Source organism: Drosophila subpulchrella, chromosome 3L, assembly GCF_014743375.2.
Source record: "Drosophila subpulchrella strain 33 F10 #4 breed RU33 chromosome 3L, RU_Dsub_v1.1 Primary Assembly, whole genome shotgun sequence".
In the NCBI taxonomy this organism is placed as follows: Eukaryota; Metazoa; Arthropoda; class Insecta; order Diptera; family Drosophilidae; genus Drosophila; species Drosophila subpulchrella.
This window is the reverse complement of record NC_050612.1, coordinates 24,739,159-24,765,897: the sequence shown is the minus strand read 5'-3', so window position 1 is coordinate 24,765,897 and position 26,739 is coordinate 24,739,159. Positions and strand designations below refer to the sequence as shown.

At 39.3% G+C, this 26,739-nt stretch overlaps 2 protein-coding genes across 3 annotated transcripts; both read left to right on the top strand.

The window, feature by feature from the left end:
• Positions 1-121: 121 nt before the first annotated feature.
• Positions 122-1,703, top strand: LOC119553704. The gene is made up of 3 exons (XM_037864265.1): positions 122-268; positions 526-1,458; positions 1,526-1,703. Exons 1-3 carry the CDS (start codon positions 247-249, stop codon positions 1,591-1,593), a joined length of 1,023 nt encoding a protein of 340 aa, XP_037720193.1. The 5' UTR covers positions 122-246; the 3' UTR covers positions 1,594-1,703.
• Positions 1,704-10,729: 9,026 nt separating this feature from the next.
• LOC119555070 (retinal-specific phospholipid-transporting ATPase ABCA4) lies at positions 10,730-17,040 on the top strand. Of its 2 annotated transcripts, XM_037866279.1 has the most exons (11): positions 10,730-11,050; positions 11,109-11,595; positions 11,663-12,877; positions 13,208-13,846; positions 13,950-14,778; positions 14,837-15,103; positions 15,162-15,450; positions 15,516-15,825; positions 15,890-16,215; positions 16,281-16,346; positions 16,565-17,040. In XM_037866279.1, the coding sequence occupies exons 1-11, from the start codon at positions 10,839-10,841 to the stop codon at positions 16,761-16,763; spliced, it is 4,839 nt and encodes a 1,612-aa protein (XP_037722207.1). In that variant the 5' UTR covers positions 10,730-10,838; the 3' UTR covers positions 16,764-17,040. The 2 variants fall into 2 exon arrangements, with proteins under 2 accessions (XP_037722207.1, XP_037722208.1); XM_037866280.1 differs by lacking the exons at positions 15,890-16,215; positions 16,281-16,346; positions 16,565-17,040 and having other exon boundaries at positions 15,516-15,604; positions 15,661-15,819.
• Positions 17,041-26,739: the final 9,699 nt, after the last annotated feature.

The following is a 26,739-nucleotide window of genomic DNA, read 5'->3' as shown; positions in this document are numbered from 1 at the left end:
AAGTGCGAGTCTCAGCTCACTGGTCCGTTCAAGCGCAACCAAAAACCTGTTAGCATCTCGTGTGCTGAGAATTTAAATAAAAATCAAATAATAACATGAGCAAATAATATTAAACAAATCGCTTGCAAGGCTGGTGACGTTTAAGGGAGCCCGAAAAGCCTTTATAAAGTGCCAACATTTTTCGGAAGAGTCACAGAACACCTTTGAGTGTCGAAAAGAAACGCAAGTGTAGATTATTTGAAAATCATGAAAGTCATTTTGGTTTTAGGTGAGTTTTAGCTGAGCTAAAGTTAACTAAAAACATAATACAGAAAACTGCCGTAACTATAACTTCAGTGGATAGTATAAAAAATAATAATAATCAAAAAACCAAGAAAATTTAGAAGATTAAATATTTTTATAATATTACTTAAATTAAACATTTTTTGAATACGTTTTTTAAGTTTAAAATTGGTGTTAACCGTGATTGAACTTATTAAAAAGTTAAAAAGTGAATCTGGAAAATAAATACCTTATATTTCGTAGCCATCCTGTCGCTGGGACAAGCCGCCGAGTTGCCCCAGACCACGGAAACCGCAGCTACAACCACAACGGGGAAGCCCCAGCTGCCCATTCACATCCAGAACCTGATAACCAGCCACATCAATCATGTACTCCAGCATATAAAGAACAAACCTCAGGACTCGAATACTCTGAGTGGGCCGGTGGATTGGAATGGGAGTGGGAGTGGGAGTAAGAGTGGGTCGCCAGTGGTCAAGCCCCATCCAGATCTCCTTCCACCACTGGCACACTCTGGTGATGTCCTTGCCACTCCCCCTGCCGACACACCAACGCCTTCATCTGCGCTGCAATCTGGCCTACAGCCGGTGCAAGTTGGCAATCCACAGGTGAAGATTACCAATCACCAGGCCACCGGTACACTAATCCATCAAGGACGTCCGGTGGTGCAGAACAAGGTGGTGATGCCGCCTGTGGACCAAATAGTGCTCTCACTTCCTGGTCAAGAACCCATCAATGTGGCCGAAAAGCTCAACAAACTGCAACAGCATGTGAACAAGGTGATGCAACAGGCTGAAAAACACATTCCCTTGGCTGTCAACCAGGCCATTAAACAGAAAAAGGAACAGGAGGCTCAAAAAGAAAAGGAGCAGGACAAAAACAAGGAAGATAAAGATGATCACAAGGATCCAGAGCCTACTGAAACCACATCCCAATCAAATGCCTCCAAAACGGGTCGTTCTTTGGTAATTCCCGATAAAGTATCCAATATCGTAAACCAAGTCCATGCCCACATTCCCCAATTGATTGCCCAACATCGCGAGGAAATGAAGCTGGGAAAATGCAATTTCCAGTGTCCCAAAGAATCTTTATCCATCTGTGCCAGCAATGGCAAATGTGTGGTTAAATTTCCAGGACAATGTGAGCTGAGTCAGTGGAATTGCTTTAACACCAAGAATGGTAATGGTTTTTTGACATCTCTAAAATGTCCATATGTAATAACCAAACATCTATACTTTTCTTGCAGTTTTCCATCAGGTTCACGATGCCGAGTGCCAAAACACCATTACTTGCTATAAGAGGGATATGATGTAGGTGATTCTTCAGGGAGTCTCAGCAATTATCTCAACGAATTTACATAACACTTCGTCAATATTATGTATTACCTTAAATTTAATTCGAAATAAAGCTACTTATAAATATGATCCCTTTTGATTCCTTTATATTTGTGTATTATATTGTAGTTCTTATATTCAAATAATTTTATTTAAGTGTATTAACTTCATGCTTCTTCAAGCTACTTATAAATATGATCCCTTTTGATTTCTTTATATTTGTGTACTATATTGTAGTTCTTATATTCATATCATTTTATTTAAGTGTACTAACTTCATATTTATTAACTAACTAAAACACTTTATTTAGCATTTTTAAAACATTTTTGTAGAACAATATTTTTTAAGACAAAATTTATTATTAAATTTGTATTACAGAACATGGTATGTATGATATCTTCGTTTTCATTATTATGGCTCTCTTGATTTTTCCTACCCATCCCATTTCCACTCCATTTTCCGTATCTGCCGAGAAGCTGTTTCCTTGACATTTTATCTTCACTTTCGCCACACTTTCCCAACTCGCTGGGAATTCGTTGGGATGATGTCCCATCTGCTCCTGGCAGCCGAACGATTGCGCGGCAATCATCCAATTTGTCAAAATGGCTTATTAACGGATTTGGTTAAGAGCCGCACGACGAGCGCAGCGGAGTTGGCTCAAATAAATGTCATTATCATTGATTTGCCAATACAAATGCCACAAAACCGACAGCACCATGGGGACGGGGATGGGGACTCGGATTGGGATAGCTTGGCTTTCGAGATTGGAGCATGGCCAAAAGCGGAATCGACAGCTGGGCACCGACTTGGCCAACATTTTTGCCGGGGCTTATCACTGAAATGTTGCCACATGTAGCTGGCTGATGGGGGGCTGGATTCCCGAATCGAAACTTAGACCCGTTTCGAATGTCAGACCTCCGGGCGATATAGCCGCTGCAAATGGTCTATGCAAATTGCAGCAACGACCAATTAAAAAGCACTTCTGGTCAGCTAACGGAGTTCAAGGGAAGTTCACAAATGGCTTTGGGATTTCTCTTGTTATCTCAGAAAAAGATTGCTATCTCGTTGTGGGCACCTATCAATTCCTGCAACCCATATTTTACATATATCCAAGCATCTACATGGTAGGTTTGGTCAAGACCAAAACCCCATCCCATCCCATTCCATCCCATCGCATCCCCAACTGTTAACTATTCGCTGTAGCATGCGAAATCTACGACATCTATTCGCCTTTTGGGGCCCATAAATTTTCCACTTTTTCATCCGCAATCCCCCGGGAGATCTTCTGAGCACAGAGACCCCTTCGCTGGATTCTCCACCGTGTTCTACAAATGTTTGACTTAGTTTCGCCCCATCTGGCTGCCTGCTGCGTGTCTGGACTGCTTTGCTCTGTTTTTGGCCTGGTCCGCAGTGCCACGCATGCGTCTTGGCCATTATATGCCCATTCCTCCGCCGAAAACCCCTGCACTTCGCACTGTGCCGCACAAAAAAAAATCCGTTAACTCTGCCGCTCGCTTATCTCAGCCAAATGCTTTGGTTTGGCTTTGGCTTAGCCACATTTATTTCTCCATAATGCACTGAGCGAAAAATTGGTGAGAATAAAAATTCTTGTTACTTCATAATTCTTGTATTGACATCTACAGAAAGGGCAAAGTATAAGGTGCAACAAAATATAACCAATTTATCTCTGATCTTCTTTTTAAACACCTACGGACCCCCTATTTATAAGACTCCATCATTGCTTTCCATTATAAATGGCACAGCTTAACTGTGGTTCTTAAGTACGAACTTAAAATTTCTCATTGACGGAGGAAAATAAGGTTTGTCTGCACTTTTACCCTTAAAGATTTTATCTTACCTTTAATAAATGAAGTTTAATTTATAATTTTTTAAGTTCTTTAAACGGAAATTAAAGAACAATATTCTATTGACTCATAAAAAATGTCGTTTCATAGATCCTCCTTTTCTTACCACATTGCTTAAAACATTTTGTCTTAAGGAATATAAATAAACTCATGATAAAAATGAATTTTCTTTTTTTTTAAATGTAAGTTTTTTTTCAATTGAAATTTTTACAGTGTGTGTAGGCTGTCTCTGGTTAATGCCAAATGCGTGAGCTGTGGGCCGTGCCGCATTTGATGGCTTGGATAGCCTCGACTCCAACCTTGCAGCTTTTGCTCCTGCTGGCGATTCTGATTCTGCTCCTTTGGTTGGCTGCAGTGCAGAGCAGAGCGGAAATGCAATTAACACTTTGGGCCGTAATTGCGTGCCAAATGCATTTCGTTGGCTCTGTTGGCAGTCCACATTGGCCATGGCCAGTGGAGAATCGGGGTTCTGGAGGGAGAAACAGGAATATGTAGCTCCTACAAGCCGTCTTGTTTTGATTTGCTTGGCTCATTTGCAAGAAATGTGCCCATAAATCAATTTGCAAATGCTCGTTGACTACTGTCCGCTCTGAAATACTGCTTTGTAGAGCACCTTTCTAAAATTTTTTGGGTTTTGTGGAGGAGGCTGTTTTGGAAGCTTCAAAGTTTTTGAAAGGTTACACGAGCTTCAACTTTTTGGCATTCATGTTGGTTGAACATTGCTGGGGAGTTCAAGAGGTGATTGTTGGGAATTCTGGATAGCATTTGTAGCCTTAAATTGTTTTTTTTTTTCATTTAAGGAGCATGTAGAATCGATCTTCTGTTAAAGTAACTAAAAGATTTGTTTAATATTTTCCACCCAGACTAATTGCAAGAAAGAGCGAGTATTTACGATGGGATCCCAGAAAATAATTTGCAAGAAAACAGTAAAGAAAATTATTTTTCAATTGTATTTTCCATGAGTTCTGGTGTTTAACAGGATATTTTCCGTTCCTTATTGCCCCTATTTAAATCTTAACCTGATCCACTGAACCTGTATAATTTTGCTTTCATTTAATATTCTACGAACCATAAATTGGCTGCTTAACTTCTTTTATTCTCGGCCAATTATCCGCGATTTCCACGCAAATGCCTACCAATTTGGTAATTCCTGGTGGGAACGACTGGCCACAGCATTTCCTGCTTTTCCGTTTCTCCCACATTAAATGCACGCCTTAACTTTGTTTTTCATTTAAGTGAAATTAATTGAGTAATTTGATGCGAAATGTTTGCGACACGCAGGGGAAAGATGGAAAATGAAAACAGTTCTACAAAATGGGGCGGTGGGCAGATGGGGAAGTGCGGCAGATGCAGATTATAAAATGCCCGGCGGCCAGAGCAGTTGAACCGGACTGAAAAGGAGGCCAGGCTACAAAATTTAATATAAAGCATATTAACTTTGATGGCAAATGGCCGTGGGGTTCGATGGAGGAAAAGGGGAGTGGGATAAGTGGGGGCGGTCTCCGGGGGGGTGGGACAGTTCTGGGCCCAGTCCAACAACACATGTTTGATGATGATGCGCGCTTTTGAAGTCGCTGGCAGTTAGGCCCAACGTGGGTTCCAACCGCCTGACAAGCGTTTAAAAAGGTTTTATTTACACCGAAGACAGCGGCCAGAACGGGACGGCACTAGGCAGAGGGGACAGGTAGCCGGAGAATCAGTCTTGGCCTGGTCCAATGTGCAGCGCAATTAAGTTGCCAACAACTTTGAAATTATGCAATTATGGGTATGAGAAATTGCCTGGAAATTACACGAGGGACTTGACGAACAGCAGCAGCCAAGAAGAGCAATAGCACTGAGGAAAAAAGTATATTAAATTGTTAGGAACATATTCAATGGCTTTGATTTTCTTTATATTTAGAGCGGTTTTCTAATAATTATCCTAACCTAAAAGTACTGGCTTTTGTCCACCTCTAAAAACTATAAAAGCAATCTACATATTTACAGCATATGTACTTACCTGCGGATTGTAATGGTTAAACAATATATGGATGAGTACAGATGGAAGATATAATAGCTATGCTAAAACTACCCTAATATTTTAAAATGTTATAAAAAAGTATACAAAATATATTTTAAAGATATTAATTTTGAAGATTTTTTAATTTTTGATGGAACAATTTTCATATAAACATAATATTTAAACATTACTGTTCTGTTCATTTTCATCGTTTTATCAATATTGATTGTAAAGAAATTTATTTTGTATTTGATTAAAGAAAAATGTTAGCATGGCTTATTTCCGAGCCGCCTTAAATATTATTACTCTTTTTCCCAAGTGCCGGAGCAGCTAAAGTGGAGCTTAAAACAGCTCAAGTGGAGCCCGGCTCCCGACTCCCAACTCCCGACTCCGAGCCTACTTGATTATTTATTAAAACGAAAGTTAAACAGCGAAAGGAAGCAATTTTCCATATAAAAGAAGCGAAGTTCGCTGCTGAGGAAGCCCGGATTCGTCGGGCCATGTGTCTATGCAAGTTTTGTGGCCCCCCTCCAGAGCGTAATTGCCATGTTTAAAGTGTGATTAATTTGTAATCATCAAAAAGGCAAAAACAGCCATGTAGAGAAGCGAGCTCTGCGGCTCTGCAGCTCCGTGGAAGCTCGGCAAATGTTTGCATTTTAAGTTGCCGGGCAGAAAGGCAGAAATGAAACGAAGTCAAAGCAAAAGCCAGGCCAAAAGACAGGAATCGCCTCGGGCTGGAAAAAGGGGCGGGGAGCGGCCGGGGGGCGTGGCAGGGATGCAGAAGTGCGGGACAACAGCGTGTTCTCTAAGTAATTGAGTTTGCTCGCCGAGGCGTTGAAAGTGGCCGAGAATCGGGGAAATCGGAGAAGTGCCGGCTGAGGAGATAATGAGCAAGCAGAGCTATATGCATAATGTTTGGATCCGCACTTATACGATATAGAACCGTGATTAGCTAACACAAAAGATGGGAACTATTATCTCTTGAAGTTATCCACTTAAACGGTTGACGGATTTTTTCGACTAGAGGTATTACCAATTTGGCTACGAATTTGATACCTATAATTTACTACTTAACCTACATTAAGACACAATTTAATTTCTAAAATGATTTAATTCTGGTGAACTAAAGAAATAGTGATGGACTAGAAATAGCTAGATTTATTTTCCAAAAGTTGTTGTACTAGGTCTTAAAAAACTTTTAACAACACGAGCTTTAATATCTTTCAAGTAGATATTTTTTACAATTAAACATCAATTCCGAACTGTAAGGAGTTAAAATTAGTTTGCATTTCAAATCGGGACACTTTAATTCCCCATTAAAATTATTTTATTGAAAAAGTTTATGTTAAAAAAAAAACTATTAATAAATCCAGTATAAGTATTTCCTTAGTCAATTTTCATTCACTATATTTTACTTGTACTTATGACCATGCTAGAAAGTGGACGAAACATTCTTTATCAATCGTTTATCGGCAAAAAATCGTGATTGTGGCTCTTGGCATTGCCAATTTCATTAGCTGACAACTTTATTAGCACCTGAGAGAAAGCAAAGCGGATGGTTTTGGCCAAGACAGCCTAGTAAACACGATTCTCAGCTGGCCACGACTAATTACAGACTCTGGCTGTTCGAATGCATCCAGCAGATACGCGTACGAGACATAAAAGCCAATCGCGAGAGCTTTGCCATTAATTAAGCCAATGTATAAATCTCGCATTGCTCCAAAGCCGAAAACCAAATAAAGCAGGAAGCTGGCCAAAGCCAGCCATTCGGACCGCCTGCCGCGCATGCGCAGCTCAGAATGGCCATCAGAGCTAGCTTTCCATATAAAAAGTAGCTAGGAGAAAGGATCATTAAATTAATTTGCAAAAATTACACAACATGCAATATATTTTTCTTATATAAAAAAATATTTATTTAACCATTAACAAACACTATATATCCTGTTTTGAAAAAAATTTGTAAGTGTTTCGATAAAAGTTAAAATAATGTTTTGGTGTTTTTGGGATTAGCCTTACAATTATCAAAAAATATTAAAATTATTTTCTTGTTTTGAATCAATACACAAATATTACTTAGCTATGATTTATTTACAATATTAGTGGTGTGGTGGCATTCCTACCATTCATATTTGGGTTTTAAATGTTTTTCAAAACTCTAAGAACTATTTTATTTATCCTACCGGTTTTTGACCTTTCAAAATAGCCAGATACATTTCCCCCAACACTGATAGCCATAGACCAGACATAATGGAGAGGGGCCGGATGAAAGAGGGCCCAATGGCGGACCCGTCCAGCCCGACATTCCAAATAATTACAAGCTATAAAAATTTATGAGCGCCAAGGATTTTCTTTTGCCACCACAAAACGCGAATGCGTGTGTGAGCCTCGGGTGCTAGCCAATAGAAGCATCTACGTATCTCACAGATACAATGCGCTCACCCATAAAAAAGTCGCCTCAATCTCAACTGCAGCCGGCTCCCAGTTCCCCGGGCTACCGGTTCCTTCGCCGGTTTTGGCCAGCCTTTTGTTCTGGTTTCGTGCATTAATTGAAAATTAAGTTGTGCCGATTGGGTGGCGCACTCCTCAATCTCTCACTCGATCCATCATTCAATCATACCGTCACGAAAAGTGTTAAAATTCAATTAGAAATGCTGGAAAAGGAGCGAATTTATAACGGCAGATTTTTATATTTCCTCACTTGGAGTTACATTTGTACTGTATATTTTACGATTTACTGGATATCGCGTTAAAAGAAAAGTTTGTTTTGTTTTTTTATTAAGTTGAGAATTTTTATGTCTTGGAAATAACATTTTTTCACTTGACAACTTTTAGCAACGGCTCTAAATAGTTCAATATAATTATCTTGATTTCTTTTATTAAAATAAAAAATATACTTCTTGTCCCAAATCATATTTGTATTCCTATTCTAAGTCTACAAACTAACCGACTCCCTTTGAACGTCGCCTCATGTGTGAACACTTTTGACCTTACCTCATAGTTTATTGATTCAACTCCCCCAGGTGACCATCGGTCAGGGCAGACATTGACATTCAATTTGAATCGTTGTCATATGAAGTCAACGCAATAACTTCTCCCAACTCCAACCCATCATCGAATCCCGAACCCGGAGCTGAAGTGATGGCTACATCATGCTCTTCCACTTGATTTACGTCTAACTGTAATCGAATAATATATCAGGCAAAAGGCTAGTGCCCAAGTCGCCAGGTAGCTCCAACTATCTTAGCCACAAAAACCAATCCAGTATGCTGATGCCCCTTCATTCGTCCCTTTTATCGGCGTGCACAGAAAGAAATATCGAACAACATATTTTGGGGATATAATTGTGCGACCTCGAAAAAAATGTAGAATTACCAAATTCTATAATTCAAAAAAAGAGCCTACTTACATATGTATATGATTTATACTTAGACCTATAACAATTTTTAGAAATATACTTAAAATTTGAAATCAAAAAGCAGGGCTTCCTTTAAATAAAATAAAAACCATAAGGAATTACGATTAAATTTTTTTTACTGTTATTTGTTTGTTAATAATATTCAATGGATTTTTTCCAGTGTTCCGATTTGAGTGTCTGCTCTAGGCCAAGCTATCTCCTTCACTAAGTCCCCACACGGGCAAACTTAACGGCACGACAACCTTAGTCAAAAGCTCAGGCATAAAATCAATTACATTGACAAATGAGCAGCTGACAAGCCGGGGGGATGGGTGATGGGGGATGGGGGATGGGTGGTGGAGCCTGCGGAGGGAGCATGTGTCAAGCGTCCCAAAAGCGCCGTTTGCCCCGAGGCCAATGGATGCTACGCGGTCTAACCAGGTGAGTGTGCACAGTGTGTTGAGTACATATGTATAGTCTCTAAAATTTAGTAACCAAATTACCATTTTAATAATCCAAAAAAAATAATCATAATGAAATTCCCGAAGGTTTAAAAACGTTTTCAAAACATCTTTTGAACTCTAAATAAATCGTAGCATACTCATAGACGCCTTTTGAAGGGAAAAAATATTTCTATGAACTTTGTATTCAGATGGACCAGATCAATATCAACATTTACTTATATACACTTAAATTAACTTTTTTTTAATATGAAAAAATTAACTACAAACATTGTATCACCGACCAATAATTTATGCAAAATAAATATTCATTTTATCACTTACCAATAAATTAAAAAAGTAAACATGCTTAAGGTGATCACAACATTGTATCGTCAGTGATTGCCACGACAAATACTATTAATATTAATGTTAATAATTAAAACCCCACGCTTGTAGAGTTTCCAGTCCCGGCAAGTTTGGTCCCCATGAGACCCACTGTATTACATTGGCGTTGCAAGCTCCAACTCCATGCTAAACGAGAAATCTGGAGTTTCGGGGAACGTGTTCCAGCCAGTCCCCCTATCGCTATGCAGAACCGAACCTACACCCATTCCATTCTCGACCCATGAATTATGTGACTTATTAAAACGTCATTCGAGCTGACAAGTTGCCTTTGCCACTGTCGTTTGTCCACATGGCCTCAGATTACCTGGTACCTCCGTGGACCCCCCGATTTCTTGGATGAGCAGGAAACTTCTAATTGTTATATACTGTCCATCCGTCTTAGCCCCGTCGATTGCCTGAATGTGTGTGTGTGTGGAAGTGAGGTGGGCCTTTGTTTATGCTCTCCTGTATCCCAGTAATCAATGAGCTGCCAGCCTTCCCAGGCTCATCAATTTGCATTTATAATTTTCAGACTGATTGACTTTTGGGGTTTCGCCTCTGCTGCTGTTTGTACAAAATGGATAACCCTGTGATGATGACAGGACAGACTGCAATCGAAGGAGCTTGCTTTGGAAGTGTCGCAGTAATCCTATTTGTCGAACCTTACAAGATGTAAAAAAGATAAAGTGATTATTTGTATAAGTCAGCAATACGTTTGGGAAGATGTGTTCCAGTCCGTAGATACTACTATCCACAAAATTCCCAATCTTAGTTAGATATCTGACTTATTGCGACAAAAATAATATATTAAAAGCTACCTTATAAAGGAAAATCGCTGACCAGAATTTAGAACGTGTAAAAGAGTCAAATAATCATAATTTAAATGGGGTTAAGCACACTAGAATACAAATTTAAAGAAAATAACGTCAAACTAACCCAACATTAAAACATACAACAATCAATATAAAATTAAATTATAGCTTACCATTTTTGTAAAAATAAATTTATGTATGCATTCGAATGAAAAATCCTCTCCTAGGCGAAAACAAAACAAAGTGGCTTAGAGTTTATTGATTTATACACATACAGTTTTTAAAATAGATAAAATTGCCTATGCATTGCCCACAAAACTAAATTAGTATGGCTGCTCCGAACTGCTTTGTAAAATTTTTGCTGCTGGTGTGGAAAAACTTTTCAATGCTACCCGGTCGAAAATGCTACATGATCAGCCTCTTCATTTTCTTTGTCCTCCTGCCTATATTATGTATGTGTCTCAGGCTTATTCCGGACTTAAGGACTCAACCAGCCATACCTGGATCAGTTCCCACAGTTGCGCTTCTCAACCATTTTCCGTAAGTCTTCTGTTTCCTTTTCCTAAGATAAAGTGTACTACCTTTTAAATATCAATAGGGAAAACATTTATTACTCACCTAAAACTCAATTACTCAGGACGTTAGTGGGTGAATTGAAAATAAATAAAGCCACAGCCTTCAATAGTCCGGAAAAACTCCATGAAGCGTTGGTCGGTTTTCCTTATGACAACAGTAGTGTGATTGGTATTCAATTTAACGGCAGCTGGACCGAATGGCCAGATAAGTTATCCTTCGCTCTCCGTGCTCCTGCACGATCTGTGTTGGATGTAAATGACATGCTCTCGATGGAAGGATCTCAATTGTATTTAACCGCATTTTTAAGCGTTCAGCAGGCATTGAGCCGAGTGCACATAATGTACAAGTGCAAGGAACTAAACAAGTGTCAGGGGAATATGACGTTTCCAGAATTTAAGGATCTTCCCACGCCACCAATTTATGGCACAGACTACACAGTTGCCTTGCGTGGTGTTGCCCAAATTCTGATTCAAATCATAATATTTTTCGTGGTCATAAGTTTGACAAAGGTATCGACAACAATCTCGAATCTCTGTAAGCCTTATCATCCAGATTTTCTCATATTATCCGTTACAGTCTATTGTCGAAGAAAAGGAACTCCAGCTCAAGGAGACCCTGAATCTATTGGGAGTTGGTTCCAGTTTGCAGTGGCTGGCATGGTACGTCCAGAACTTCATAGTGCTCTTGTTTGGATCGGCGGTAATAACGCTTTGCTGGAAAATCGTCCTACCGAAAGCGGACACATCTTTTGTGCCCAATACCCATTGGTCGGTAGTCCTGTTCATACTGCTCATCCTCAGCCACTGTATGATCTGCTTTAGCTTCCTGATGAGCAGCCTTATAAGCACCACCCGTCACATCTCCCTTATCACTATCCTTGCCTTGTTCGCCACTGAAATTCCCCATTGGGTCCTGTATACCAATAGTTCTAAGGAGGCAGTGAGCGCATTCAGCAGCCTTTTCATTTTGTCCGGTTTGCGTTTATTGACAATATCAATTAGCTCTTGGGAGGCCTATGGCTTGGGCCTGCAGTGGGAGTATTTCTTCAAGCACTCGTGGCCAGGCGATACGATCTGCGCCGGATATATCCTGCTGTTTATGCTTCTGGCCAGTCTGCTGTCCGTCCTCATCTGCCTATATGTGGAGAAGATCCGGCCAGGTCCTTATGGGGTATCTCGACCCTGGCATTTCCTCTGCACATGTTGCTGCCCCGCCGAAAACCTCGTGCCCTATAAGAGGCTTTTCTACAGGATTTTCGGCCTCTATGCCACGTCTCCAGATGTCGAACGTCCCGATATGCAGCTCATCGAGGCAGATCCGCAGGGTAAAAAAGCTGGCATTCAGATCAGAGGTCTCAGCAAGACTTTTGGCAAGAGGGAGGCAGTGAAACCTCTGAGTTTCGACATTTTCGAGGATCAGATCACGGTGCTAATGGGTCACAATGGAGCGGGCAAGACGACGCTGATTAGCATGCTGGCTGGATTTATTTCGCCCACTTCTGGGACGGCTGTGGTAAATGGCTATGACATCCGAAGGGAGCGCAGCAAGGCCCGCAGATGCATTGGTCTGTGTCCGCAGCACAATTCCCTATTCAAGCACTTGAGCCCGACCAACCACATCTGGTTCTTCAGCAGGCTTCGGGGAGTCAAAGGCGCGGATGTCAAGGCGGAGGTGGAGAAGTATCTGGAGAAGCTTAACCTTCAACACAGGAGGAAGACGGCTGCCCGGAATCTCTCCGGCGGAACCCAACGACGGCTGAGCGTGGCCTGTTCGCTCTGCGGAGGTGTTAAGGTATTGTAACCGTTAATATTGCAATTGCTATATAAAAAACTCTCCATAAACTCACATATTTTACTAATTAATTTTGAAATTTTTCTGTCCAGACAGCATTGTAATATGATTGAAGCTTAAATGGCTTCAGCACTGACTTTTAATTAATTTTTATGACATTTAAGGGTTTTCATATACATACTATGTTATAAATCTATCCAACCATATCCTACAAAAGCTACCATTTTTTTTTTGATTTCTTTAAATAAATAAATATTTTTTACGATTTTTAAAAGATTATTTTAGTAGGGTACATGAATAAACCTTATCATTTATTTCGTACTTCTTCAGGTGCTCATCTGCGACGAACCCAGTACCGGATTGGATCCCGGCGCCCGGCGGGAGCTGTGGAAACTCATACTGGAGGCGAAGGAGGGCTGCACCATCCTGCTGACCACCCACCATTTGGACGAAGGGGAGGTCCTGGGCGATCGCATTGTGATCATTAGCGATGGTCGACTGCGTTGTATTGGATCGCTGCAGTTCCTCAAGAAAATGGTGGATGCCACCTGCCTGCTCACCTGTGAAACCAGAAAACGATGTGAAGTGAATAAGCTGACGGCTTTAATAGCACGCCATGTGGGTGAAATCAGGCCGTTCAGCATGAAAGGTCGAGATGTTTGCTACAAGCTGCCGCTCAGCAAGTCGAAGTCATTTTCCGCTTTATTCCGGGACTTGGAGAACCAGATGAAGGAGTTGGGTGTTCGGGGATTCGGCATGAGCTCCGTGAGTCTAGAGGAGATTTTCATGTCTTTCGGGGCGGAGGACTTCGACTCTCGGCAGACTGCAGGTGCTGAGAAAAAAGACGATGATGACGACGACGACGATATTGAGGACGAGGATGAAGATCAGGAGGAAAATGAACGCAACTGTGGAAGGCACTGGATGGCGATGATGATCAAGAAGGGCCTGTTTCTCTATGACAACAAGGTAATGAGGGGTAAGACTTAGGAAGTATTTGTTTAAAATATACCCGGTTATTGATTATAAAATTAATAATAACTTTTTTTTAATTTCCCCATACTGCAACAAGGTATTCTTCCTGCTGCTTTGGTCGCTTCCTATTATTTACTACTTGTCGACGCTTTTGAAGGATAAGAATCCGGAGGATTTGGGCAAACTTTACTTGAATATGGGCGACTACGGAGGCGACGAGGCTACCATTTTGGTGTCTGAACATATAAACAAATCATTTGTGGGAATACGACCCTCGAATCATATTGCGAGTTTGATCGGGAAAGACATCAAATTGAAGGTGATATCGGAACCAATTGAGAAATACATGGAGAGAGCCTCGAAGACGAAAGAGGGACTGAGAGAGATTACCTTTATGCCGATGGCAGTCAGCATTGAGCCCACAATTATCGGATGGGTCGGTCCCAGACATTATATTCATGCGGCGCCTATGACCGTTAATCTTATATATAATCTCATGGCCTTTGAACACCTGGGTTCTGAAATCACCATAGAGGTAACAAACGTGCCATTTAAGAAGCGCCTCAAAACCGATTTAATATCCATTGACACTGCATCAATACCTGTATACGTCCTATGCTATGTGATCATTGCAATGATCCTGTTCTCGAGCGCGATCATCCAGGAGAGAGTCTCGCATATGAAGATGCAGCAGGAGGTGTCCGGCCTGGGCATGATCACATACTGGCTGAGTCACCTCCTCTTCGACATGGTGGTCTTTCTGATCCTGGCGCTGGCCCTCTTGCTTCCACTCTATAAATATGCACCTTGGGATAAGGTGCTACTCGTGCTCTTTTTCACCGGACTGGCGGGGCTGATATTTACATATTTCGTGACACTGGCGATTTCGGCCACATTTCTAGCAGTATCTTTGATCCTTCTGGCGGGTAAGGCCTTATACATACACTTTCGCTATACATTTATTCGATAACTTTTGTTTTTCAGCTTACATAGCAATATTCTTTGTTCTTATCGTTGGAGCACTAGCGCTAAATTTTAAGATCTTATATGTAATAATTTATATCGCTAACCTGCATCCTATGTTAGCTGGTTATGCTTGCCTAGGCAAATGCTTTCAATTTGAACATCTATGCGAGTCCTTCAATGCAGCATCTTTAACGCCAGAGCCTAAAGATCCAAAAGCAGCAGCCACGCATAATATGAATTGTGTCAATCCCTACAGTCTCTATCTTCCGCGATGTGTGTGCGAGCGTAAGTCTTAAAAATGGTTAAGGCCCTAGTGAAACTTAGTAAAATAACCTATCCCTAGATCCAATAATCTGGCCTGAGATGATTGTCATGATTGTTGGGGCTGTTATTTTCTGGATTTTAATAATGTTCCTGGAGTACGGCAGCTGTTTGTGGTACAGATGCAAAGGCTGTTGCACTCGTAAGTCGAATAATCCAATTGAGGATCCAAAAGTTGCTAGGGAGGCAGAGAAAATCAAGATTATGGATGCTGAGCAAATAGAAAGTAGAGCACTCGTTGTAAATGAGGTATCAAAAAAATATTGCTGCGGTCCTTTAGCCGTCAGAAATATTTCCTTTGCTGTTAAACCGTAACTATTACCATCCGTTTTTGGGGAATCTCTTGGGATCCTTATTTATTTTCTATAACTTTCAGTTACTATTGTGTGGGGTTACTCGGGCCCAATGGGGCCGGAAAGACCAGTACGTTCAAAATGATTGTAGGCGAGCATTCCATAGACAGAGGTAATATATATATTTCGGGCTATAGCATGAAAATGAAACGTATGAAGGCGATGAAGGAACTCGGCTACTGTCCTCAGTTTGACTCGTCCTTTGATTTTCTCACTGGTCGCCAGTTGTTGAAATTCTATCTTCTGTTGCGAGGCACTGAATTCAAGAAGTTGAAGGAAAGATCGGAACAATTGGCCTATCAATTCGGATTTCCCAAGCACTTGGATAAGAAGGTCAAGTTACAAGAAAACATTTTTCTTCTGAAAAAAGGTTTAAAGTATTTATATTCACCTCCAGATTAAGTACTACAGTGGTGGAACCAAGCGGAAAATCAACGCCGCGGTTGCCTGTAGGGCAAAATCGCTCATTTGTTTGGACGAGCCCAGTGCCGGAGTGGATCCTGCCTCACGACGTCATGTTTGGACCATCATCAACGAGACGGCCAACAAGGGCAAGGCCGTGTTGCTCACCTCCCACAACATGGACGAGATAAATGCCCTGTGCACGAAAAGCGTTATCCTAGTGGACGGCAGTATCTACGCCATGGGATCGACCCAGCACGTTAAAAACAAAATTGCCAAGGGAATGCTGCTTAAGCTAATTGTAAATGAAAAGACCGAGGCGTGAGTATTAAGCTCTTTCAAAGTATTTTTGAATTTGTTTAACTTTATGGGAACTTTTCCTTCAGAATGTCACAAGCACTCGCAAAGATTGAGGATGATATAAGGAGAGCCTACCCCAACGCAAGAACTAAGTAAGTATAAGTTCGAGAAAAAGCCAATTTGGTATGGAGCTCTTTAGAGCTGAAAATGACGTTTTTCTACATTTATGATACCACCATTATTCTGGACTTTAAGACTTAAAAACTTTTGCCATTTATGTCTAACCAAAAAGTCTGAATAATGTAAAGAATATAAGGCTAATTAATCGAATCATATAACAAATTAATTTCTTTTCTTCGTTCCGTTTTAGAGAAAAGTATGAGTTTAGTGGCAGGCTTTTATTTCTAATTCCCGAAGAAGACAGCAGCTGGTCGCAGATTTTTAATTTTGTCGAAAACAATCGCAATGCCTGGCAGGTGGCAGACTATTCTATAACGCAACCAACTTTAGAAGATGTCTTTGTGGAGATTGCCGAAGAGAAGAAAGAAAGGAAAATGGGCTTTAGATAGGTGCTACTTTCGCTACCTATAAGTAGCCTGATCTGAGAATCAAGCCTACAAAAAAAGCCCAACATACCTCAAACCCATTTGACTTGGGTACTTTGGATTTACCAGTATATGGGTAACATTTTACTCAAACTTCAATTACCCAGTTTAGTTGGGCTCTAAGTGACTAAGTTGGCCAATAATAATATTTAATTTTTTTTTTATGTACCTTCTAATACATTATTTGGACCGACCCACCATTTTCAAAATTATATAATAATATATTAATATTTGATTTGTATTTAGCAATTCGAATTGTCTAATTAACAAGCTCAACTTTTTTGTTAAGCTCGATTTTCCTACACATGTTTCAATTACACTACCTATCTCATTTGAGGCGACAAATGTAACACATCATAAAACAAAATTTACCACACTTTCACTCTGCCATTCCAAGCGCCCGATTTCATGTTCATTCATTCTGTGGCGGCATTATGTTTTGGCTTTTGCCGAGGGTGCGGGATGCTGCTGAATGCATTAATTAAATTTAATTAAAATGTGTCAACTGAGCGTGTCCTAACAAATTCGCCTCACATTTGAAATACGCCCCACGACCCGCTTTAGCCCCGTTTCCAAGTGAAATGCGGCAACGGAAACGTTGTCAACAGTAACAAAATGGCTCATTAAAAACTTTTATGTTGATGAGATGGCGAAGGCTGTAAAAACTTGGCCAAGAAGTGTGGCCAAGGCAAATATATCCTTGTGTACGTGGGTGTACGTATGTGCGTTTAGTTAATTAGCGGCGTAATAATGCAGATACACACTCACTTTATCCAGGTTATTGAAGCTCACCTGCCGAGATGGCACGCACATGCCATTTGATCTCATCTTTTTTGGCTATATTTTCATAAACTGTTGCTTCTACATTACACCCTTAAGGCCTAAGCCTTATAGAGGTATTCTTTCTCCTTCATGTGGTGGTGAACGTGCCATAAACAGCTACTTTTCACACCTGAGTTTATTCAAAGAGAAAAGTCACAGTTTTTAGGATACTGTGCTAAGCTGCTCTGTAAGATTGAAAATTGTAATAAAATTAACATCTTATTAATAAGAGTTTTTAAAGATTTATAGATATTAAGAAATTAGAAAGATCCCAATTTGTAGAATGTAAAAGGAGGCTGAAAAAAGACATTATAAAATTGATTCTTTTATTTCATTTTTATGGGTACATAAAATATTATCATGAGTTACGTCTTAAGCAGAGTTTAATTCAATTATTTTAATAATTAAATCTTTTATTGAAAAGATGTTCGACATTTTTAACTGTGCACTTAAGGGGATTACATACAATGCCCGTTAAACTCTTGATATTGCTAGTTTATAAGAAATATCATTCCACTTTAGCAAATTGTAATGGCACTGAAATAGTGACTTAGCGTAAGAACAATCAACGCTAGGAAGGTGGTTATTTAAACGTGACTTCCCGCATCCCTACCACACAGGCTGTTGCACACTTTCTCCCTTTTCCCCACATCCGATATCCCTTTCACCCCGTAACCCCAATTGCCACAGGATCCCCCGCAGCAGCCCATCCCTCGGATAAACCTGCAGCGGCACAAAAACACCCGTGGGTGTCGTTAATTGAAATTATTATACTTGTCTGTGGTATCATAAATGCGACTCGTTAAATTTGTATGTATGACACTCCATAGTCGGGGCGTGCATAATGCGTGAGTGGATATGTGAGGGCTATACATATATATCCGAGATATATGCAGCCTCATATCCTGCTCATTTTGCTCGTCCCCAAAGTCGGGGGTCTGTGGAGTGTCTCTTATTTGCATGGCGTCGTCATCGCTTCAGCGACAAAATGGAAATTTGTTGCCGCATTGCTCATGGCATTGCCACGCCCCCTTTGCGCCCATTTCACCCCCCATCCCCATTCCCATTCCCATCCCCAGGCACCCACATCAAGGCCCCCCTTTTGGGCCGACCATGTGTGCGGCCGTTGCTGCTGTTTTAATGTGTCAAGTGTTTTATTTGCGCGTGTTACCTACTTTGATTTTATTTGCCTGCTCGCCAGGGAAACGGCACTGGGAAAATATATTTAAAAAAAAATTTTGGGGAAAATGCCTTGAAAACTACCTATAACATAGTTATGTTACATCGATTCTCCCAAGACTAAAAAATAATTTAGGACTAGCATAAAGCATAAGAGAAAAATTTCAAGTTAATTTCTAAGATAATAATTAACATAATAAATACCATTTAAGATAAATAAAGATGCGTTTAAATTTTTTATATTTAATCTTAACCCATAAAAATAAAGGAATACTCTTTTGCCTTGAGAAAAAACGAAAACTTTTGAATATAATTTTTGGCCTTTTAAAAAATATTTGATGTGAAACCATTTTTTTTTAATTTTTCTGAGTGCTGTTGTAGACCCTCTTTCTCCAAAAAAAAAGTCCTCCCACCGCCCTATATAACTTCCCTGGAGTATGGGTGAGAGGATGGATGCTGGGGCATTCCACTCGTGTATACCTCACTTGCTTTTATGTTTAATTCATGCGCAAATTGTCGCGGAAATCTGACGTCAAGTGTATTAAACGCCATGCTCTGCTTTTGATTTATGGACCCAGTTGGTGCCAGTGCCATTTTGGGAACCGGGATGGGAACTGGGATGCGGATGAAGGGTGTTTGCAGCGGTGCTGGCCGTCAATTCCAATAGCGAAATGAAATTGTTGCTAATTTATGAGCAAGTAAGCCATGGCCTGTTCCAGACCCTGTCGCGGTCCAAAAATTCTTTGGATGCTTAATGAGCTGCGACAGTTGCGATGATTTAAAATTCCGCGCTTAAAGTTAAACTGGCAAAGGGATTAAGCGAATGGCAAGCTATAAATTGTAGATCAATGGGCGGATAATTACGGCCCATTGAAAATTGCGGGCCTAGCTCCATAATGTTTAAATTTATTGAACTGAAACAACAATGAAACAGGTAGGGGTCCCATAATTGGTACAACTCAGAAATAAATCACAGACTATAGATTACATTTGAGACATTTTTAAAGTATACGTTGTTTTCAGTTATTAATTTTTAATTTTTTAAAATTTATTTCTTAAGTATTTATTAAATACCTCTCTTAATTGTATTTAAACTAGGATGTATTCCTATACTTTAATAATCAAAAGCAATTTTAGTCATGAACCCTGGATTCGTAAATCATATACATACAAACTTTTTGGAATCATTAAATATTAATAGTACGATACTACTATTAGGACATTCAGTTTCGCATTAAGATATTATTTACATTTATGCAGTCTTGATTCTTCTTATTATTATCAATTGATTCCAATCTCCTGACCATAATGGCACCCATTCATCATCTCTATGTGGTCAATTATCCATGGAAGGATACTTAAACTGCCCATTTAATATCAATTAACGCGACAATTTGGGCGAACACACCCCAAACACGACAGACTCTAATTATACAACTGGCCAAACAAGCCGCTAAAGAATCTCGTAGATTGAAATCTAGTGTGCAACCGATAGAGGAAAGTGTGGCTTTTGCCTAGGGCCTTGATGTTAATGGAACTATAATTATGTGCCAATTATAAATGGATCAATCAAGAGAGGGAATATGAATATATGCAAAAACGAAGACGATGTACGGACTGAAATTCTTCTTTATAAAAATATTTATTTAAAGATACATTCAACTTTTTGATGTTGAGAAGTTTCTTGAATCCTGTGTAAAAGTAGATGTTAATATACATTTTTTGACCGATGATATTAACAGAAATCAGGGTTGGGGACTCACATTTCATTTGTACACTTAGGGTTTCAAGGGTTTTTTATCTGTTGGAAATCAATCAACATCTAGCGAATTAATTGACGATCCTGCCACTTTGTCTTCCTTGTCTGCATATCAAGTTGCTGTCGCCGCAACTCGACGCTTTCGAATGCCATGGATGGCTGCCAAGATGCTGGCTCCCAGATAACTGGTTGGAGTCTCAGCCAGAGTCATCTGGGGCCATCCCATACCATCCCAACCCATCCAGGTGGGCTCGAGATCGATGCCAAGTCAGGAAGCCAAAGCGCAAGCCAGCAGCGGAAATCACTCGGGAATCGGAGGAAGAGGAGCTGTGATGCCAACTAAGCTATAGCTGACTACTAATACATAACCATAAAAAGCTTTAATTTATCCCTTTAAAATATATAAAATTTTCAAAATAAAAATATAATACAAAGCAAGTTATAATGAAAACAAAATAATATGCTAAGAATATAAAACACTTTAAAAAAATTAATTAAATATAATAATTTTATCCACTTTCTTAGGATAACATCACTGACTGATCATTATGCAAGACCCGCCGAGAAGAGCTTCTTCTGGTGCCTCTACTTGTTGTTGTCTTCTCTCACTGATTACGTAATCGCTGGTAGAGTCGACTGGTGTAGACCGTTTTAATTGCCGCAAATTAAACTATCATTAAAATATGTAGAAAATCTCGTGGAAAGTCCCCCCATTCCCCCAATGTTTCCTTCAGCCACGTCACAGCAATATCAATTTCGCATTACATATTACATCACAGTCCAGTGAGCCACAGCAAAATAAAAAAATAAAATATATATAGGAAAAAAGAAAAATGGAAAATTGATTAAAAGCCATTAACATGTTCTTTATCACTCAACACATATGGTGCACCAAAGTTGCCCAGGAAGACCTCTCCTATGGCAGGGGCTCCATGTGGGATTGGGTGTAGGCCGATGTTGTTACGGAGTCCACTGCTCAGCCTGCGGTTAATTTAAAGCTCTGGGCCCCAATAACCAATCGGGTACCACCTTTATCATAGGGAGGAGTCGTCCAGTTGGGTGCTCAAATTTTATGACCATGCGTTGATGAGTAGTTGCGATGGGCAGGATGTTGACAGTCACCAGATGTACATAAATATATGCAAGGCCATAAAGATGCGTAAACGTGTACCTGACAAAAATATAGAAAACATAAATTTTTTAAAATTAAAATCTTTGAGAATGGATATAAATTTATAAGATTATATGAATACTTTTTTTAACAATTGAAAGGCTTTAACTATATAGTAAGTGGAAGCCTTATACTTGCCTTGTTAAATTCAACCCGTTTTACCTTTAAGTTATAAAATTTTTCCTTTAAAGTTATTAAATTATTGGTTCTAATTTTATTTCCAATTTTATATAGAACAGTCCTTTTGCTGTTTACCTAACCCAGATTCATCTGCCACCGATAAAAATCTCCTGGAAAAGTTTACCCAACCGAAACCAAACTTGGCCACAGAATGTTTTCCCCCCGTAAAGTCCACAACCTTACCCGTATTATGCGATTCATCAATTTTATTGTTTCCTCTCGCTTTGTTTTTGTGCGTTTTTTGCCATAAAACTATTGCAATTCCAATTTGGCCATTTCCATTTCGGACCGCAACTAATTTCAACTTTATTATTTGAATTCGATTCAGGCGATGGTCGAGAGGAGTCAGAGGTAATAAATCACTCATACGCCAAGTGTGCCAAAGAGGAACTGATTGGAGTTCGGGAATTTGGTAGGAAAACGGAGGGAAATGTCGCCAAGTGTTGTAGAAAATTTCATGGTTCGACGACTGTGCGAGGGTCTCGACTTTCTCCTGTCTTGGGCGCTTTCCCTTTACTGCTGGCCAATTTCCCGCTTATTTACGCAGTTGACATGTGCAACACGTGCGCTGACAAATCATCGAAGTATAGAGGTCCTAGGTGGTTGGATATAGCCTTAACCCCTTCTCGGCAGGGAGACAATTTAACACCTGAGCGAAAGCCTGGCTGAAATAATTTATTGACACATTTTGCCTGCCACACACTTGGCCACTTGGCTTTGATTTCACCCCTCTGCCAATTTCACGCCCAGGCGAGCAGAAGCACCCTGTATGTTGGGGTTCAAACACCCCGTACAGTAAAAAAAATCTGATCTCTAAATATTAGGACTATTTTAGAAACAGGATTTTATCATGTGTCTGTTAAAAATAATATAATCAAATTCTTAATTACTTTGGGACTAATCAGTTTTTAGTTGATACCCATTTATTTTTATAGATAAAAACCCCTTTAAGGTTCCTCTTTTTTTCTGAGTGTACGATAGGAAAACTTAACTATGTTAAAGGCAATGTCCTCTTTTCCGATTTCGTTCCTGTTTTGTTTCATCGCTGCCTTAACACTCCACTGCGCTTAAATGGATGTGGCTGCTTTTGTCGCTTGTATTGCACTTACTAAGGCCAATTATGGCTAATGTCTCAATTAAGCGGCAGTTATGAAAATTATTGACTCGCTCACAGAGCTCTCGCCTTACGGTCTTAACCTTTTTTCCATCTTTCGTTGCACCTAGTCGCCGAGTCTGTGGCAATTGCGGCTAATGGGTTAAGTGCAAGTCTCTGCAATAGCCTTAGCCCCAGCTGATTAGATAATGTTGCCCCTAGGTGCACTGACGGTCACTGTCCTTCTGATGGACCTGAGTGGAGTTCAGGTTGAATGTACCTAACTGAGGTGGGATTTTTAAAATGAAGAGAAGCACCAAGCAGCAGGTTTGCATGGATTTAAGCGATGGGTGGTGTCGAATCTGATGGAAATTTAATGGCAAAGGCATAATTGGCATACATTTAACAAAGCGGTTACAACATTTTTAAAATATCTTAATACTATTCTTAAATTTTCGTCTCAACTTTTGACACTTAATAAATAATGGGTATCCCCAAAATCAAAACACTTAAATATAATAAAAACCATTTTTTTCCGATTTATATTTATTTGAATCCATCATAAATTCAGGCACATAATAAATCATACATAATTATATCACGACCAACATGTATGCGTGACTCTATTACCTTTTGTTCTCAATATTTTAGATTAGTTTCGGATCACTTGTAATGTTCTGAGTACTACATTCCAATTTCCAGATGACTTGCCACAAAATTTCCTTGTAAATCTTTACATTTGGTTTTCTTAAAGAATCTCTTATACTTGTCAAAGCGTTTTGCCCCCCTCAGGTTTTCAATTCAAATTTTCAATCTATTCCCACTTTCCGTAATTCCCCCCTCCAATCTTTTATACAAGTAAATGGCTTTATTTAACTGGTACTCAATTCATGTTAACTTATTGTACAGATGTTCCTCTCGGAGAACTCACGGGATATATTTTCTAAAAAGAAATCAAGTTGTAAAACTTACAGGTTTCTGCTGCATCATGATGTGCTCCTCTCACCTCTTGACGCCATTCGGGCCGTAATGCTCGTGGTGATCTATTCAAATTTCATAACATGTGTCAAAGTCAAAGCGAGAGGCAGTTAAAGTTGCCTTGGCTACTTGGTAATATAATTCCCTCACTTCTCTCTGCAGAGGTAATAAGATATGCTCAGTTGGGTCCTCTCGTATACACATAAAAAAAGAAACAGCAACTGTATTTCACTTAAATGTTAAAACTATTATATTACGTTTTAGAAAATGGAACTACCAAAGTAGATGTTGTATTAGAATATATTTTAAAATGTTACCTTGCATGACATGTATTTTGCTTTGATTTAAAATACCTATAGCCTATTTTGTAATTAAATAAAATAATAAAAATTAAATAAAAATGAATAGTTAAGTTTCTGTTAACTTACTTTATTTTACTGAGAATTTATACAAGTAGCTCTCTGATTTCTCCAGTGTATATTTGTCTGTTCTGCATCGCATACTCACTGATTGTGATTGGGATGCCTGCAGTGCGGACTTCGGCTACCGTTGAAGTCGCTAGACCCTGGTTCTTATTCTCTGCCAGCCTCAGTGAAAAATTTGCCTTAAATTTAATTTTTTTTATTCGTTTTTCGGTTAGTCAGCTCATTTATGCTGCCAGGTTGTCTCAAAGCTCCGTTATGGTGTGGAAACCAGTTGTCCCAGTCCCCAAGTCTCCGTTCTCCAGTCTTCAGACCCCTGCGATTCGAAGTGGTTCTCCCAGTTGGCAGCTTAAGGTGAGCTGCATAGTCGGGGAGATTACTTAATTATGAAGGAGGTCCGACAGAAATCGAGGGGAAAAGGAGGAACTACGAAAAAAAAGCATCCTTCTCCTGAAACTTCCTCTTTATGCTCGTGTTTAAGGTAAAACTTTTTATTTGGAACGTGTTTTTTTTTTTTGAAATAGGTAGAGTATAAACTTTGACTCGTAATCCCTGATAACGGAAGTATTTTAATAGTTTATAACATTTAACGTTATTGATCTTTATTTGTTGGTGATGCAATCTGAATATTTAAGTTTCAGAATTTATGTGCCACAGATTTTAAATTGTACATGTTTTTATTTTCCAAGAATAGGTCTTTAAATATATTTTAATTTTTATTTTCAGTTAATTTAAGGTTAATGAAATTAAAACTTTGAGTTTTAAGCCGTCCTGCAGTCCATATTTTTCCCCATAGCGTATGCGATATTCAACCTTCTCCAACTTCATTCGCCTTTTTCACGTTCCATGTTATTTTTGTCTCCTCGTTTTGGGTCTTTGCATTTGTTTTAAGCTTATCAGCTAGTACAAGTATGAAGCACCAAAAAATTGCTGTAAGCTTCGCAAAAAATATGACATTGACAGACACTTAAAGCTGCTTAGTGGCGTTTTCAGATAGCTGCAACAGAAAGTTGGTCCTTTGCATAATTTGTCCCCCCCTGAACCCACGGCAGTGGTGCAAAATTTGTAACTTTTCCTTTGTGGATTATTTGCATAGAATGCTTAAAGCCTGGCCTAAGCCCCAGCTGCTGACAGTGGCAAGGAATTTCATTCTGCTTTAATTAGATAATTTGTGTGGGGCCCGAGGAGAGTTGCCATCTATTTTCCACGGATCTTGGACCAACGTCCACACCTGAGGGCCCGCGAATTTGCATTGCTAAGCACTTGCAAACATTTCATTTATGCAGCTTAGCGAAATATCTAATGCAGCCCAAGGGCAGGAATTCAAAAAGAATTTTCTCCCCACTCTCTTTGTATTATAAATATAATAAAAGGAGGAAGAGAGCTGAAAGGTGGGTCCTTAGCCAAAGTGGTTTCAGGTGGGTTATGGGTAATGGCTATGAATTTCTTGCCAAGGGTCTTGTGTCGATGTGGAAACTACAAGGAATTGAAAAGAAGTAAGCAGCTAAACCAAGTCAGGGTTAAATGTTCGCATGACTGGAAACTCTCGTTACTAAAAACGTATAAAGAAGAACAATTATGTTTATTAAATAAAACATTCTCGGGTACATGAGAAGGCAAAAAAACGTAATAAACTAAATTAATTAGAATTTATAAAGAAGGCAATTAGATTGGAGCCCCTGTCATAATAACTTAACTGTCAATAACAGATTATGTAAAACTAGGTTGCTAATATATATTATGTTCTCATGAGCTTAATTAAATCATGGTAAATGCATGACATAAACGCCACTTAAAATGTTGGGATCAACTAATTAACATGTGCTTTAAAAATTGATAAATTATTCATGAATAAATGATAAATAAATAATTCATACAACAAGAATATTATTTAATCTTGCTAAATTAATTTTGCTAAATTTAATTTAAGAAACTTTTTTTTCGCCAATTTATTGAATTTTGTATTCCTTACATTTTTATGCAAAAAATGGCTAGGACTTAAATTTGTCAGGCTTGAGTGTCAAAAGATTGAAAATGAAGCATCGAGTTCAATAATGTATAACGTTCCTCACTCTGACCTTTATTAGCATAATGCCAGCCAAAACACTAAATTTTTAGGGCAGAAAAAAAGGTATTGATATTTTAGTAAAAAATACTTCTTTTTTTGTGGTTTTTTAATCGTAGCTTAGCCAATTCAAGACGTACAGCTAAAAGACCAACTGTTTTGAGCAGCTTTCAACATTTGCTAACAATCCTCATCACTTTGAGGAAAATTTATTTTTTGACCAATTTTCGCATTTTTTATAAGGGGTTACATCACCTTTTTTTCGAAAATT